The sequence below is a fragment of the Pseudorca crassidens genome, chromosome 10 (genome assembly GCF_039906515.1).
Source record: "Pseudorca crassidens isolate mPseCra1 chromosome 10, mPseCra1.hap1, whole genome shotgun sequence".
NCBI lineage: Eukaryota > Metazoa > Chordata > Mammalia > Artiodactyla > Delphinidae > Pseudorca > Pseudorca crassidens.
Window position 1 is genome coordinate 39,439,746 of NC_090305.1, and position 14,755 is coordinate 39,454,500.

At 45.7% G+C, this 14,755-nt stretch overlaps 2 protein-coding genes and 1 long non-coding RNA gene across 10 annotated transcripts in view; 1 reads left to right on the forward strand and 2 right to left on the reverse strand.

The window, feature by feature from the left end:
• The window catches only part of ZNF76 (zinc finger protein 76), a 31,507-nt gene extending 26,843 nt beyond the window's left edge, over positions 1–4,664 (reverse strand). For 3 of the 7 annotated variants that reach the window (XM_067753251.1, XM_067753256.1, XM_067753254.1), the window contains exon 1: positions 4,363–4,517. The gene's annotated coding sequence lies outside the window, so the exon portion shown is untranslated. Of the gene's footprint in view, positions 1–4,362 lie in introns of all 7 variants that reach the window. The other 4 variants (XR_010946866.1, XM_067753250.1, XM_067753249.1 and 1 more) reach the window with 4 other exon arrangements.
• A 76-nt stretch (positions 4,665–4,740) lies between these two features.
• LOC137232085 (uncharacterized) lies at positions 4,741–9,072 on the forward strand. The gene is made up of 2 exons (XR_010946867.1): positions 4,741–4,908; positions 8,707–9,072. It is a non-coding gene; the product is annotated as an uncharacterized lncRNA (long non-coding RNA).
• A 1,258-nt stretch (positions 9,073–10,330) lies between these two features.
• SCUBE3 (signal peptide, CUB domain and EGF like domain containing 3) overlaps positions 10,331–14,755 on the reverse strand; it is a 37,315-nt gene continuing 32,890 nt past the window's right edge. For both annotated transcript variants that reach the window (XM_067753244.1, XM_067753243.1), the window contains one exon: positions 10,331–14,476. In XM_067753244.1, the coding sequence (XP_067609345.1) occupies positions 14,327–14,476 (150 nt within the window). In that variant the 3' untranslated portion in view covers positions 10,331–14,326. The remainder of the gene's footprint in view (positions 14,477–14,755) is intronic.

The following is a 14,755-nucleotide window of genomic DNA, read 5'->3' on the forward strand; positions in this document are numbered from 1 at the left end:
ATCCCAACAGGTGAGCTCCTCAAGTCCTGGAACTCTGTTTTATTCACTGCTCTATCCCCAGGTATGAGAAAAGTACCTGGCCTCCAGCAGATATTCACCAAACATTAGTGGAATGACCGAATGAGTGAATGAATGAATGAACCTCCATACTTTTAGAATCTCCCAGTAATCTGAAGGGTTTAGGCCAGAAGGGGAAGACCCTAGTTGAGCTCTGATCTCTCCCTCACTTCCCCCACTGTCTCTCCCTCTTCTCAGGCCCAGTCCAGCCCATTAACATAAGAAACCACACCTGGGCTGGGAAGCAAGGCAGGACCAAGGCCACAGGTGCTTGTTGCCAGGATGATACATTTCTGCAGTGTGCTAATTTTTGAATTTAGCATCATGATATCTCACAAACAGAAGAGGTCAAAAATAGGTTGGGACTAAATATACTACTTAACCAAGATAATAGTACTGACTCAGTAACAACAGCTCGTTTGTTTTGATGTATTTTGCAAGGAACAGTGCTAAATTTGCACTTGTTCACCTAGCTGTCCTCTTTTTTCTCCAATTTTTTATTATGGATTTCAAACATACATAAAGGTAGAAGGAATAGTATAATGAACTCCACGAACCCATTACCCAACTTCAACAATTACCAACATTTTGCCACTTTGATTTCTTCTCTTCTCTGATTGTCTCTGCAACCTCTGCTAAATATTTCATCTAGCTGTTTTCTTGAGAACTGGTCTACATATGACAGACCCTGGCCTTGTTACCACTGTATACTAGCCACTATGTCAACCAGTCTCTCTAGTCTAACCAGAAACACAGTAAAAAGAAGCACTTACACCCATTCCCCCACCCAAGCTATGACTAAAAAAGGAAGTGTCTAAATTCCAGAATGTTTAAATGAAGGGACTTGCCCATTATCACGTTTGGAGGGATTTGGGGAGAAGGGTTGTTGTAGCTACAAAGTAGATATAGACACTAGCTGTTTTCACTTGTTTGTACCTGATGCAGAATTTCTCAATGAGTTCATTCAATCCAGTAAGTATTCACTGACTACCTGCTAAATATGTGGGACAGGATTAAGATAACAAAAGATAAAGAAAACCCAGCTTCTGTTCTCAAGGAAACCACAGTGGGGGTGGAGCGTGGGTGTTGGGTGAGAAGAGTACCCAAATAACTAAGATCCAAGGCAGAATATGTTCTATAGTCTAAGAGACATTAAACAAATCTAAGGCGAAAGCTCCTTTTAAAGAAATCAACCCACAAAATTTGCAGACCCCAAGATTTATGCCTTCCTTAACTCTAAATCTGCCCTCTGCTGAATTTACTGCTATACAGCCAATAAGTATATTATTGGGAATTTGGGAATTCCCAATAATTCCCAAATTTGGGAATTTGGTGACCCACAGAATAGACTTTTGGAAGTGGATCTTTAATGTCACATTTTGCTACTCACCATCCAGTCCTCTGGTGGGAGGGGACTGGAAAGTCCTCCCAGGGCTTGGAAAACAATGGGGCTAACTGGTGTTGACACTCAAAGCATTCTACCCTGAGGGCATATACAGCAAGCAGCTTCATAAACCGGATAGAAGAGTGGAAGTGTGTCAAGAAGACTTGGTTACATTTATTCAGAAGGATTTCCAAGATCTCTCTTCTTGCTACCTAAAGGACTGTGATCTTGGTGATCTATTATCAGAGGTTCCCAGAGAAAAGTGTAGTTCTCTGGACAAAGCAGGGAAGTGTGGTTGGCCATGCTGTGTGTGAAGGAGAGAGTGGCAGGGAGAGTGGAAGAAGGGGCAGAGCTGGGATGGGAGAAAGGTTTACACCATAATCAATGCTACCAAGATTGGTGAGGTGAGGATGCAGGTGAGGATGAGGTGAGGTGAGGGAGAAAAATAAGAGTAGGGAAGGAAAAAGGCACTGTGAGAAGGGATAGGGCACAGGAAGGGGGATAAGGTAAAAGATGATTCTGGTTTGAAAAGATCACTGATGAAAATGAGAAAGATGCTATGAGATCCCAGAATCTAAGAGGCAGGATCTCACAAGCTATTGAAAAGGGTATGAAGAGGAGGGATCTTAGCATGGGAGGGTGTATAGATTTTGAAGGATGGGTTCACATTGGGATGGAAGGGGCTCATTTCACTGAAGCTGGGTGAAGCACTCACTAGATGAAGGGCTAACTTAGATGAAGGTTTTGAGTAACAGGATGTGGCTGAGGATGGTAGAAGGGAAGCAGCTGTAACACTCCAAGAGATTTCCAATCTCTTATGTATATGAATTCCTGGGCGTAAAGGATTTAACAGGATGAGAGGATTTGGGATAGAGTGCCACTGAGGTGGGAGACACCTTAGGGTAAGTTGGAGCTCCAAGGACTCACAGGGTGAGAGGATATTTGGACAAAGGGTAAAGAGAGGTATTAAGGTGCAGGGGTCTCAGGACACATGGGGTCAAAAGTCATGAACAATGGGTTGAGGAAGTCACCAAACCATGGGGCAAAGGTTAAGAGAAACCTTAGAAGTGATGGGGAAAGCGTTGGTGTTGGGCTTAGAAATTATTAGAAAATAAGGAACAAGGGGCTGAGAGTGACCTGGAAAACTAGGTAGGTTTAGGGGCAAGAAAAGCAATGGATCAAATGAGTTTTGAAGACTGTGGGTTCAAATCCCAGCTCTGCTACTCATCCGGGTGAGTTTCAGGTTCTTCATTTGTTTAAAACCAAACCAAAACAAACAAAATATGGGAAATAGTGGTAGATATATTGGGGTTGTGAGGGGAAACAGTTTACACATACAAAGCTTGGTGCACAGTAGGCGCTCAGCCGTAAGTGCCAATCATCATTAAGGAGATAGCAGGGTAAAAACCCAGAGAAGTGAGGAGGCCACAGCAGAGATAAGAGGACAGTGATTCCAAGAGCTCGGGGGGGGGGGGGGGTACCAAAATAATGCAAAGTGTGGCCCCTGTGTTCATTATCTGTTGACTCCCTAGCACCCAGGACACAGTAAGACCCGCAAGAGCTTCTCGGCTTATACTTAAGGGCTCCCATGGGCTAGGCCTGGTACCAAATGCTTTGAATGCATTATCTCAAGCACTACTATTATCCTACCCTAGGAGAAGTGAAGACTGAGGCTAAATGGTGTGCCTAAGGTGCCATACTTTACAGGCCAGAGTCAAACTAGAACCCAGATCTCTTATCACATCAATACCCCAAGCTGAAGCACTCTTATCCTGCTTTGCAAACATGTTAACTGATGAGGCCTGATCAAGGGAAATGGGTATGGACTATTAAGAGTGTAGGGGGGTTGCAGGAGTGAGGGAATAAGGTTCAAGAAGCAAGTGGACCCTGGGCTGAGATTACAACAGTAAACTTCTAGTTAGGAGTACAGAGTATAAAAATGATTGCAAACAAATATTATCTTGACTGAGAATTGCAGAACGTCACAGCTGGAAGGAAACTCTGAGATCATTTAACCCAACCTTATCATAATACAGATGAGAAACTGAGGTCCAGAGCGAGGAAAGGACTTTTTCCAGGTTCCCAAAGCACAATGGTGGCAGAGCTAGGACTTGAATCTGGGACCACACACTCAATCCAGATTCTCTGATGACTCCAACTATATCTACTTCATATTCATCTCTATATCTTCCTGAGCACCAGCTCGGTGCTAGGGCACTTGTAAGTCATGTGCTGATTAACACTGGGGGGCTGGAGTGCAGAGAGGGATGTCCGTGGAGGTGATTTTAGGATGAAGGGGGCACATGGAATGAGGATCATGAAGTTACAGGGCAAAGAAGGGATTATCAGATACTGAGGGTTATGTAGAAGATAACTGGGTGGGAAACTATTTTAGTAGGTATGGCTTAGGAGTTACCAGGAAAGGTTTGGGGGGAGTCACCAAGTTTGTGGGGGAACACGGGGTAGAAGTGGAGGGGGTTACCAGACCAGTGGGGTCACTGACGTTTTGGGGGATGTAGGGATCTCGGGTCGTGAGTCACTGGTTTAGAGCTGAGGGTGGTGGGTCCCTGGTTAGTGCTCGGGAAATTCCTGGGTTGGCAGAGTCAATGAATAAGAAGTGAGGATTACCTGGTGAGGTCTTAGGGTCAGTGGGTGGGGTGTGGGGGTCACAGAGGTTGAGGCGGGCGCAGTCACGGGGTGGGGTTTGGAAGTCATGGGGGAGGAGTCACAGGACGGAATGGAGGGGCAGGGATGGGGGCCAGAACACGGGGTGGGGGAGGATCAGGCCGCCGTCCAGCCTCCCGGCCACCGGGCTAGGGCCGGAGAAGGGTGGGCACGCCGGGCTCGGGACCTTCCCAGGGCCCTGCGCCCGCCCGGCCTCCCACCTGGGCACGGTGGACCCACTCCCCGCAGCCACCAACCTGACAGCCCCCGAGGGCGACTCCGCCGACAGACCGCCATGCAACGGGCCCCGCCACCAGCGCCGGCCCCGCAACCCGCCTGCGCCATAGCCCGCCCGCCCGCGCGCAGCTTGCCTCGCGCCATATCCAGGTTCCAGGGCCGCCGCACTTTCCTCTCCTCTCGGCGCGCCTCTACCGGGCCCCGGAACCCGTATAGAAAATATAGGGCACGCTCCACCCCGCACCCCCAGTCGCCGCGGCCGCCGTCCTACTTATCCCGGTTCCCGGGCCGCTGGAGCCCGGGCAGCCTGGCTCTGAACGGTGCCGGTGAGAGCCCCGCCCCGCCCCCCGGCCGGGGTGACGCGCAGCCCGCAAGGCCAAGCGCCCGGGGAGGGCGTGATGACGTCACGACGCCCCGGTCAGGGACTGGGCGCGGCTCGCGAGCCCGGTCGTCTCTATAGCAATGAGGAGCCGCCACCTGTCCTTCCGAGGGATTCGGTCCACCTGAGGCGGGAGGCGGGAGGAGCCCGAGGCCCCGAGGCTCGTCGGCCGCCTGCGGGTGAGAAGGTGCGCTTTTGGATGGGGGGAGGACCGGAGGGGCAGATTGTGAGGGAGGCCGTTCTCGCGGCTGCCACTCTCCGCACCGGGGCCACGGACCCTCTCCTCGCGGCTCAGAGCCCCCAGGCGCCTCCTGCGCCTTACGGTCCCGAGGCGCTTTACTGTGCGCAGTCCGCTGGCACTGCCTGCGATCTATGAGCCACGCGGGTATTATTAGCTCCTTATTGAAAAAGACGACGTGAGGAGCCGTGAGGGACTGGCCTCTTTAGGGAGGGCGCCCTGAGGGTGTTCTTCGGTTCTCTCATTCCCCCGCCAGCCCCACCTGCAGCCTCAAAACCAGCTGCTCCCCCTTGTAGGCTCCTTTCGGGGTGAACAAAGCCAAGCCCTTTTACTGTTTCCCCCTCTCACTAGGGAGGGGCTGTGCTTGGGGAATTTTCAGGCACCTAGGGGAAAAGTAAAAGAGTGAGCTTTTGGTAAAAAATTAAAAATAGAGACGTTAGATGAGGAACTGGTAAACGTTGCCTCTTAGGAGAGGAATTGGGGTGACTGGAGGAATGAGGTGAGAAACTTTTCTCCCTCTCTGCCCTTTTAGACTTTAAGTCCTTTCTTTTGTCTCCTCTCTCCCCACCCCCCAAAATTAACTAAAAAAAATTTTTAAAGGAAGTATGCCAATCAACTGGAAACATTTACAAAGTACTGTGTTTGGGGCCCATGGTAGCTAGAGATGCCATTGGTGGTTCCTTTCCTCCCTTGTCTAAAGAGCTTAACCACAAAGCCTCCATTTCAATTTTAGACATTCTCTGTTCCGCATCTTACTGCTTTTGGCACAATTCCAGAGGTGGGACTGGGGCTCCAATTCTCATCAGGTTCTCAGTTTAGGGGGGCAGTGACAATTGTTGGCCCATTCTTTTTCTCTTTTTTTTGGCCGCGCTGCAGGGTATGGGGGATCCAAGTTCCCTGACCAGGGATCGAACCTGCGCCCCCTGCAGTGGAAGTGCAGAGTTTTAGGCACTTGACCGCCGGGGAAGTTCCGATGGCCCATTCTTATGGTTATATATAATTAATCCTTTCTACATCTCCAGGTATAGAAATAAACAGCCTGACCTTTAAGGTGCCCTCTTTCTGTTCCTTTTTGGTGGAAGTTTGACAAGTTATTTTACCTAGATACAAAGAGAACATAGTAGCTTGTCCTGTAGCATAAACTTCTGGTTAGACATAGAGCAGGGACTAGAACTCAGGTTGTACTAGTTTGTCCGTCCCCCCCCCCACCTTTTTCCATAATAAAAAATACATCTGTCCTTCCTCACATTCCTTGCAGATCCTAATTTGATTGGCTAATCACCTCTCCCATTACACAACAAAAACTCTGGGAAACTAGTGTCTGAATTTGAAGTATTAAGATTCTGATGATGGGTAATTTCAGGTACTCGGGAGAACTGGGGAGGAAGATACTTTGGAGTGGAGGATTGAAGATCACTTCTAGTAACTTCTGTTCTTCCTTTGAACCCCATCCCCACAATATAACGTATAGGCTGGTGGTCTTAAGACATTTTAAAAAATGGACTCCATATAAGAATTTTAAAGAACTATGTACCCCCTTGTTCATTTCTAAGTTGATACCTAAATTTTCCATCATAAATTTAAATACTTGTAGAGGATATAATTTCTGACTGACTGCAAATGTTGACGTTTTAAACTAAAACCATTACATCATTCTTAATTGTATCTAGTGGACTCCAAATACCCTAAATATTTGATGTCTGCCAACATCCATTTAAAAATATATGAACAAGAAATTTTATATGGTTCCCTTTCTTATTGAATTCCTAATTCCATTCACTGCCCCTATAGAACTTTATCCTAATTAGTATATTTGTATGCTTTAAAGTCTTTCACTGATCACTATCACCTTCTTTGCAACAAAATTGAGTATATATTTAAGCTTCTTGCTTGTGACCATAGGCTTTGTTGAAAATTTTCTTATGAATCAAATTGTCATTACGGTTATCACTAGTACAACGATTTATTAAGCAACATCACTATATTGCACATTTTTATAACTTGTGAAACCTAAAAAGTACAATTTTATTGAAAATGCATCTCAATGAGAAATATGGTGTTTCTCCTCAATTAGTTCAGGTATTCACAGACTAATATTACCTAATGGTGGAAGGAGATAAGGTGCCACACCAATTCTCTACCTGTTTTTGATTTTTATAGACATAAGCATTGAGAAACGTTGTTTACATAGTAATTGGGAAAGGAAGAAATTTGTTAAAATGATATCCCTCAAGTCTTTGAACTACTTCTAAATTACATGCCAACAGTCACAAAGTGTCCTATTACCAAATACTGTTATCAAGTACTATCAAATAGAGTCCTCCTTTACTTTATTAAAAGCAAAGAATTGGAAACCACTGATCTTGCAAAAGGATTTGTTAGTCATTTGAGTATGTTTCAGTCTTATGAAAATAATTATTAAATTATCTGTCACCTTTTCACTCAGAGGCACCTAGTTAATCAGATAACTGATTTTCGTACTTCTTTGCCAACACAATTTTTTTGATAAAATTCTTTCATCATTACATGTTTTCAGTATCTTTCTGTTAAAATATTGACATGCAGATTCACTTCCATATAGAAAACACCTGCCATTTGTGGAATTAGCAAAGCCAGTCTTCATTTCACATCAGACTTACTTTCTGTCAGGAAAAAGTCTGACTTTATTCTTCAATTTAAATAAGTACATTAAGGGACTTCCCTGATGGTGCAGTGGTTAAGAATCTGCCTGCCAGTGCAGGGGACATAGGTTCAAGTCCTGGTCCGGGAAGATCCCACATGCCACAGAGCAACTAAGCCTGCATGCTACTGAGCCTGCGCGCCTAGAGCCTGTGCTCGGCAACAAGAGAAACCACCGCAATGAGAAGTCCGTGCACCGCAATGAAGAGTAGCCCCCACTCGCCGCAGCTAGAGAAAGCCCACGTGCAGCAACGAAGACCCAATGCAGCCAAAAATAAAATGAATTTATTTAAAAAAATATATTAATATTCACTTTTAAAGAATATTGTAAAATCACTGGGAAATAAATTAACTGTAGCTTATAAAATAGATTACTAAAGTCAGTCATGATTAAAATTATATAGATCTAATATTAATATTATAAAAATTGTAAAAACAAGATGGTACTATTTCTCATTGTATAATTTGGAATAATGCCATATAATGTATAGCTGAATACATTAATTTATTAAGTGAAAAGTAGGGTAGAAGGCATGTTAGTCCCTTGGCAAATACCGGTTTCTGCTTGTGTTGAACTCTTATGTTTGGCTTTTGGGAACAACTAAATAACAATCGTGTAACAAAAAAAGAGAACTCCAATAATTTTCTTAGACTTCATGATCAAACTTTTTCTTATGTATTTAATAAAAAAGAAAGTTTTTTTGTTAGGAAATAATGGTTTGAGCAGCTAACAATTTCATTTTTTGCTAGCAGGAGGTAGAAAATAGGAAACATTTTATAAGATGAAACAAGAAGATTGATTGTAATGGGAATATTTTGTTATGAAGGGAAAAAACGACCCCTTCCTTCTACTCCCCAGGTTTTTACACCCTAGGCCATGCATCAAGATTCAATGTAGGTGAGGGATATGCCTTTCTTTTGTAAAGTAGGACAAGGATTATGGTGATAGAGGAGGTAGGATGGAGAGTGCATGAATATGCTGGCTGGCTCTCAAACAGATGAGTTTTAGGGAAGAATTCTTATGGAAGTTGAGGATCTGGAAATGTATTCCCTTAAAACTCTCCTCAGGACTTCCCTGGTGGCGCAGTGGTTAAGAATCCGCCTGCCAATGCAGGGGACACGGGTTCAAGCCCTGGTCTGGGAAGACCCCACGTGCTGCAGAACAGCTAAGCCCCTGTGCCACAACTATTGAGCCTGCGTTCTAGAGCCCGTGAGCCACAGCTACTGAGCCCATGTGCCACACTACTGAAGCCTGCGCGCCTAGAGCCCGTGCTCCACAACAAGAGAAGCCACCGCAATGAGAAGCCTGCGCACTGCAATGAAGAGTAGCCCCCGCTTGCCGCAACTAGAGAAAGCCTGTGTGCAGCAAGGAAGACCCAATGCAGCCAAAAATAAATAAATAAAATAAATTTTTTTTTAACTTAAAAAAAAAAACTCTCCTCAGATTGATTTCCTTGCACAGGTACCCCCCTTGGAAAGTCTTCACATACCTTTAGGAAGAATTCCTTGGAAAGTCTTCATGTACCTCACTTTAAAGACTGCTTGATATAGACAGACCCATACTCCACTGGCCCTGACTCTACATTACTCTGGGACATAATTGCAAGTGTCCTAGAAAGAAGGAGGAAGACTTGGTGTTTTTGGAATAGAAGAGGGTTAGGAGAGAAGTCAGAGAAGATGGCCCCAAGTTGGTATAGTCACTCACCGTGGTCCTGGATATGGTCCTCAGCTTTGCAGTTCTAGAAATGTGATTTTTGTCAGTCCACACAAAGGTGTTCATATTTTGTCACACTGAATCAAACTCACAGGAAGTTAATGTATGAAATAGAATGCCAGTGAATTAATTTATACTCATAATCACCAAGTTGACTGGATTCCCTCTCCTGCTGGGAGATCTATGTAGAAAGGTCAGTTGTAATCAGTCTTACATGAGGAGTGCGGATCTTGAGCATGGCTATTGCTATCAAGCTGTGATGGCCTGATGCGCGATGCCTGGCACGTAACAGGAGCTCAGCAATTGTGGAATAGAATGCACCTGTCTCCTTTATAGATGCTGATGGGGAAGTTCAGGATTCTGGTAGGCCAACCCAACATATGTTTTGATCAGGTAGATTTTTCCTTGTTCCACTTAAAGGGCTATATCATGTAGCTACTAAATCCAATAAAATGTCACGTCAGGGAATTATGTAATTACAACAATTAAGTTTTATCTATCATCTCTGAGCCTAGAAATGGCTACTGTTCATTTATAAGGGGTTAGAGGTTGCATTCCCAAGACCTGTATAGTAATGGTGGTAGTGGCTGAATGATCTCCATTTCAGAATTCTGTTTGGCGGCCAAGAATGTACTGCATAAAAAGAACAACGTTGGTGAATCTCAGTGCTGGTACTTTGCTAGAGATGGGACATCTTTACTAGGGAAGTATCTTAACCACCTATGGCCTGGCTAGATTTTGGGGACTGTACTATGATAAGCAACAATACCCCAAATTTCCCCCACTCGGGATAATTCTTGATACTGCTTTTTAAAACAGACGAGCCTTTTCAAATTCTAAAATCATTAGGAATAAGATGGATAAATGAAAAATTGGGGTAAGTCCTATCTGGAAGCAAGAAGACACTTTGTCTCCTCAGAGCTTTTTTCCAGCTCTAGGGTAAGCCATTGAGAGAGGAAAAGATGCCAGGCTGAGAAGTTTCATTTAGTATTTTAATAATAATAATAAAAAAAGACAATACAAAATCCAAACATTTCTTTTTACAAGTTCAGATACATTTTTTCCCCCAAGTGCAAAATACTCTATGAACTGCATCATTTATTGTTGTGTAGGAGATGCTTACTATATCGGCAGCAGTGGAAGGTAGATATAAATACAATATTTTGAGATTTCTTTTGCATTAAAAAAAAAGCCTCCCACATGGTAATGGTTATTCTCTGAAACTTAAGTTCGACTCACACAGAATAAAGTTTTTGGTTTGTCCAAACTGTTACAATCTGTGTTGTCTAGATAAGCTGATAAAAGAACTGGGGGTTATATTCCCTCTTATCACATATTTTTCCCTCTTATCATATATTTTTGTAGAGGGTTCCTAGTCCAAGTAATGGCCCAAGGACAGAGTGTGCTACCTTTGAGACAAGTCAAATTTAAAGGTATCCTTGTGTTGTTGGCTTCCACTTTTCTCTTACAGTGCTTAGGAAAGAAGCCAAGCAGGTTAACATTATGTTCTGCTTGTGGTCAGTTATACTTTGTCTCCCTTCCTCTAGTTTGAGCCTGTTATATTGAGGTTAAGCAGCAAATACAGAAGTCTGAACGCGCTATAATATTTTCTGACATTTGAGATATGGCCCCCTAATCTCCAGAGTCACCTCAAACATGCATATGGAGAAAACTTCTTGGATATGAAAACTTTCATTAGGGCTGAAGACCAGGACTGTACTACTGAACTTTCAGCAATAAATCTGAGCCTCCACCACCTCAAATTAATCCAATCCTGGCAGAGTCTGAGCAGTCACTGCTCAATGTCAACCTCTGGGAATTTGTAGGCCTGGGGCAGGGCAGTTCAAGTCCAGGCTCTGGTCAGTTTTGTTCTGACTTTGTTCTCTAAGGTTTAGGGAATGGGCCTGGCCCAATAATACAGAAAGACAGAGGCAGAGAAGTAAAAAGCGATTGCCACGTTGCTGAAGACCTAAGTGCCTTTCTGATATGCATCACTTGGCGCTTGCAGCCCTTGCAGGAATGGCTTCCCATTCCCAGACTCAGATCAGGGCAGGTTTTGTACTAAGAAAAATGAGGCCTCTCAGTACTGCGGCCCTACAAACACCTCATCCTGCAGAGAGGCCTCTTGGCTAGTTCATGAAGGGTTCCCATTTATACCATCTTCCCACTTCCCTACAGTGGTAAAAACCTCTTTTTCTGTCTGACCTGTAAAGGCCTAGAGAGTCCCTGAATGTTGGCTCCTCAATCCACTAACCCTTAGTTTGATGCCCCTGGGCCAGCTTCCTCTGTAGGTTTAGGAGCAGCTTTGCCTGGATTCTTAACTCCCAACTTGGACGACCTAAATTAAACTTGGTGGACATTAGCAGGTCTTCACCTGCTCTCCAAGATCTGTCTTGACATTAGTTAAGGAGCTTGGTGGTCTCTACTTTCCATACTGTGGAAATGATTTGCAAGCCCCGGAAACCATGGAATTAAATGGTTAGAGGAAGTGTGTTTATGTGTGTGTATGAGGGTGACAGGAAAGGAATGGAGAGCAAGAAGTCAGACCCTGAAGGCATGAACTGGGAAGCACTCTGACTGGCTTTCTGAGAGAGATGCAAAATGGTAGGGAGAGAGGAATCAGAAAGTTATCCTAGCTTCTGGTGGAGAATGAGGATGGTCAAAGTTGATTAAAGCAGTTTTCATGGCATCTCCTGGGAAGTGTGGATACTTCTTCTATTAAATGACCATTCCCCTGCTTGGAAGCAGCCGTTTTGTATCTCTACAGCAGAGCCTTCTTTGACCCAGAGAGACAAAGGCAGCCAGACACTCTATCCCCAAGGGCCATGGTGTTGGCTAATGGATGTCAGGGGATCTAGTTGTGACATTGGTTACCTACTGCCTAAGGCTGTTTCAGTTGGTGAATGCTACTGATTGGGGGGGTGTCCGGCTCCTTTATTTAGTGTTGAGCCTCCTTGGGGAGCAATAGCCTGAGACAGTCATTAGAAGTGAGCCCTAGGACTCAACCGTTAGCCTCTGATTGAATAGGGCTACAGCTTTGGGGGAACTAGAAAGAGCAAATGGAAAATAATTTTATAGGCAGCAGTGGATTGAAGGTGGAGTATATGCAGGATCTGGACTTGGGCATGGACTTGATTCTTCTTCCTTTTGAAAAGCAGTAGTTGAGGAAGCTAGGCTTGAAGTCAGCTCCAAGAGGAAATGGCAAACAGGGGTAGGCAGAATGGCCAACGTCAGGCAAACAACTCCATGCCTGGATAACTGTCCTATTCTTGGCTCCCACAGCCTTGTCTCTGGCCTCAGGGCCCTGAGTCGGCCTATCCCCAGGGGGTTTGTCCTGGTCTTCTTCCATGTGCACATCAGGGGAAAGCTGGATGAAAGCAGGGAAACGATGGAGGTTTTCCCTACTTGGGGTGGAGAATCACTAGCCAATTCCATTGGCCTCTACATTCTTGAGGTCCATGCTGAATTCATGGAGGCACAGGGATGGTGGGATTGGTTTAGCAAACACAGGTCCCTCTTCTTCCCGCTCCATCAAGTCCCCAGAATTACATATCCTACATATCAGGTGCCTCTGCTGGGGGAGTAGAGACAGATCAGATGCTCCAGCGCTCAAGGCTCATGAGATTCAAAACCTTTTTCTTCCACTCCAAACATACACTCTTCTCTCTTAGGCAGCTATAAATAGGGTTGTTCTAATAGAGGAAAAAGAAACAAAAACAAAAAACAAAACCAGAAAACAAAAACCCCTCCCTCTAGTCAACACAGAAAGACTCAAAACGATTGCACTTATTAGATGTGGACAGGGTGGCAGAAGGCTCGCCAAGTGCACACATTCCTCTTGCTGCCCACGGCCTGGGGCCAGAGGTAGGTGGCTCTGGGCTGGCTGCAGAGCGGGGTCCTCTTTGGTGGGGCCCACAAGCCATCTGGGACTACAAGGGAAAGACAACTCTGGGGGCAAGGCCCAAGCTGGCTTTTGGTCAGCAGCCATGTTTCTTTAAGGACAATACTTAGCAAGGGGAGTAGGGCTCCCCCAGGGAGCACTCAGGTGGGAGTGAGGGAATGGCTGGGCCAGGGAAGACAAGTAAGAAAAGGGATTAGTGTTTGAGGCTGGCTTCCAATTGTTCTGTAGTCTAGTCCTTTAGAGGACACATTTTCTTTTTTTTCCGTTTTCTTTTTTTGCCGATGCTTTAAAACCTGGTTTCTGTCCTGCAGAGATAAAGTCTCTCTTGGGGAGCAGCAGCCGCCTGCCTATTCAACATGGTAATTCCTGCTGCTCTTCCTCATTCAGCTGGTGTCCACTAGCCAGTGGTGTGGGCCTTTTGTAAGCCCTCATGAATTGGACCCCAGGCAGTTGTGAGCGAAGAAGGAGAGGAGCTGTGTAGACAGGAAAGCTGGCTGTGTGGGCAGTCCAGGGCTCAAACCACGTGTCCCAGAGGACGAGTGCTGGCATTAAGCCTGTAAGTCAAAGGCTTCTTTGGCAGAACCCTGGGCTGTTAGAATATTCCTGGGGGGCACAGCCAGGGGACATTTTGGCTCCTGTCTAGCAAGGCACAACCTATAACGGCAGAAGCCCCTCTTCCCCCTCCCCATTCCCCACTAGACCCACTTCCTTCGTGGGCCTCTAGCACCCTTCCAAGCTGACAGGGTCAGGGACGTGAGCTGGTAAAATGGGCAGTGTGGCTGGGGAGGGGAGCAGGGTACTTACTGTTCCTTCACCCCTCGGGAGACAGAGCCAGCACTGAATGGCTTTTCCAGGGAGCATATAGGAAATGAGTAAAGAGAAAGAGCGAGGCAGAAAGAGACAAGGAAAGGAAGCTAGAGGAATGGAAAGGGAGAGTGCTTGGTCTATATGGAGGTTTTTTTTTCTCCAAAAAGAGAGATCGGAGAGAATCCCTCATCTGAGGGTGGGGGCTGCCGGCTCTGAGGGCTAAAGAGTCTGGGGGCTTCAAAACCTGGGTCTCGGGCCTAGCGGCACTATTTATAGGGCCTCAGGAAGCTGGAGACTTTGGAGCGGAGCAGCTTGATGAAGGATTTGGGCAGCATCTCCTTGTGCTTCTCTGTGTACTTGAAGTAGTTCTGGGGGTGGGCCAGCACCTCGAAGAAGGCCTTAATGAGCTTCTTGTCCTGCAGAGGAGGGCAGGTAGCAATGTCAGCATCAGTGTCAGTGGTGGGAGAGAGGACCACCAGCCTCCACTCAGTAGCAGCCCCTCTTGATGTCTAATAGGCATATCCAGAAGTGAAATCTGGATTCCCATCCCCCCATCTGTTGCTCCTTTGGAATTCTACAACTCAGTCAGTGGCAGCTCCATCCTTCCATCTCTCAGTCCCAGTCCTTGGAGCCATCCTTGACCCCTCTCTCTTGCTCACAACCACAGCAAATCCTGTTGATTCTACCTTTAAAAT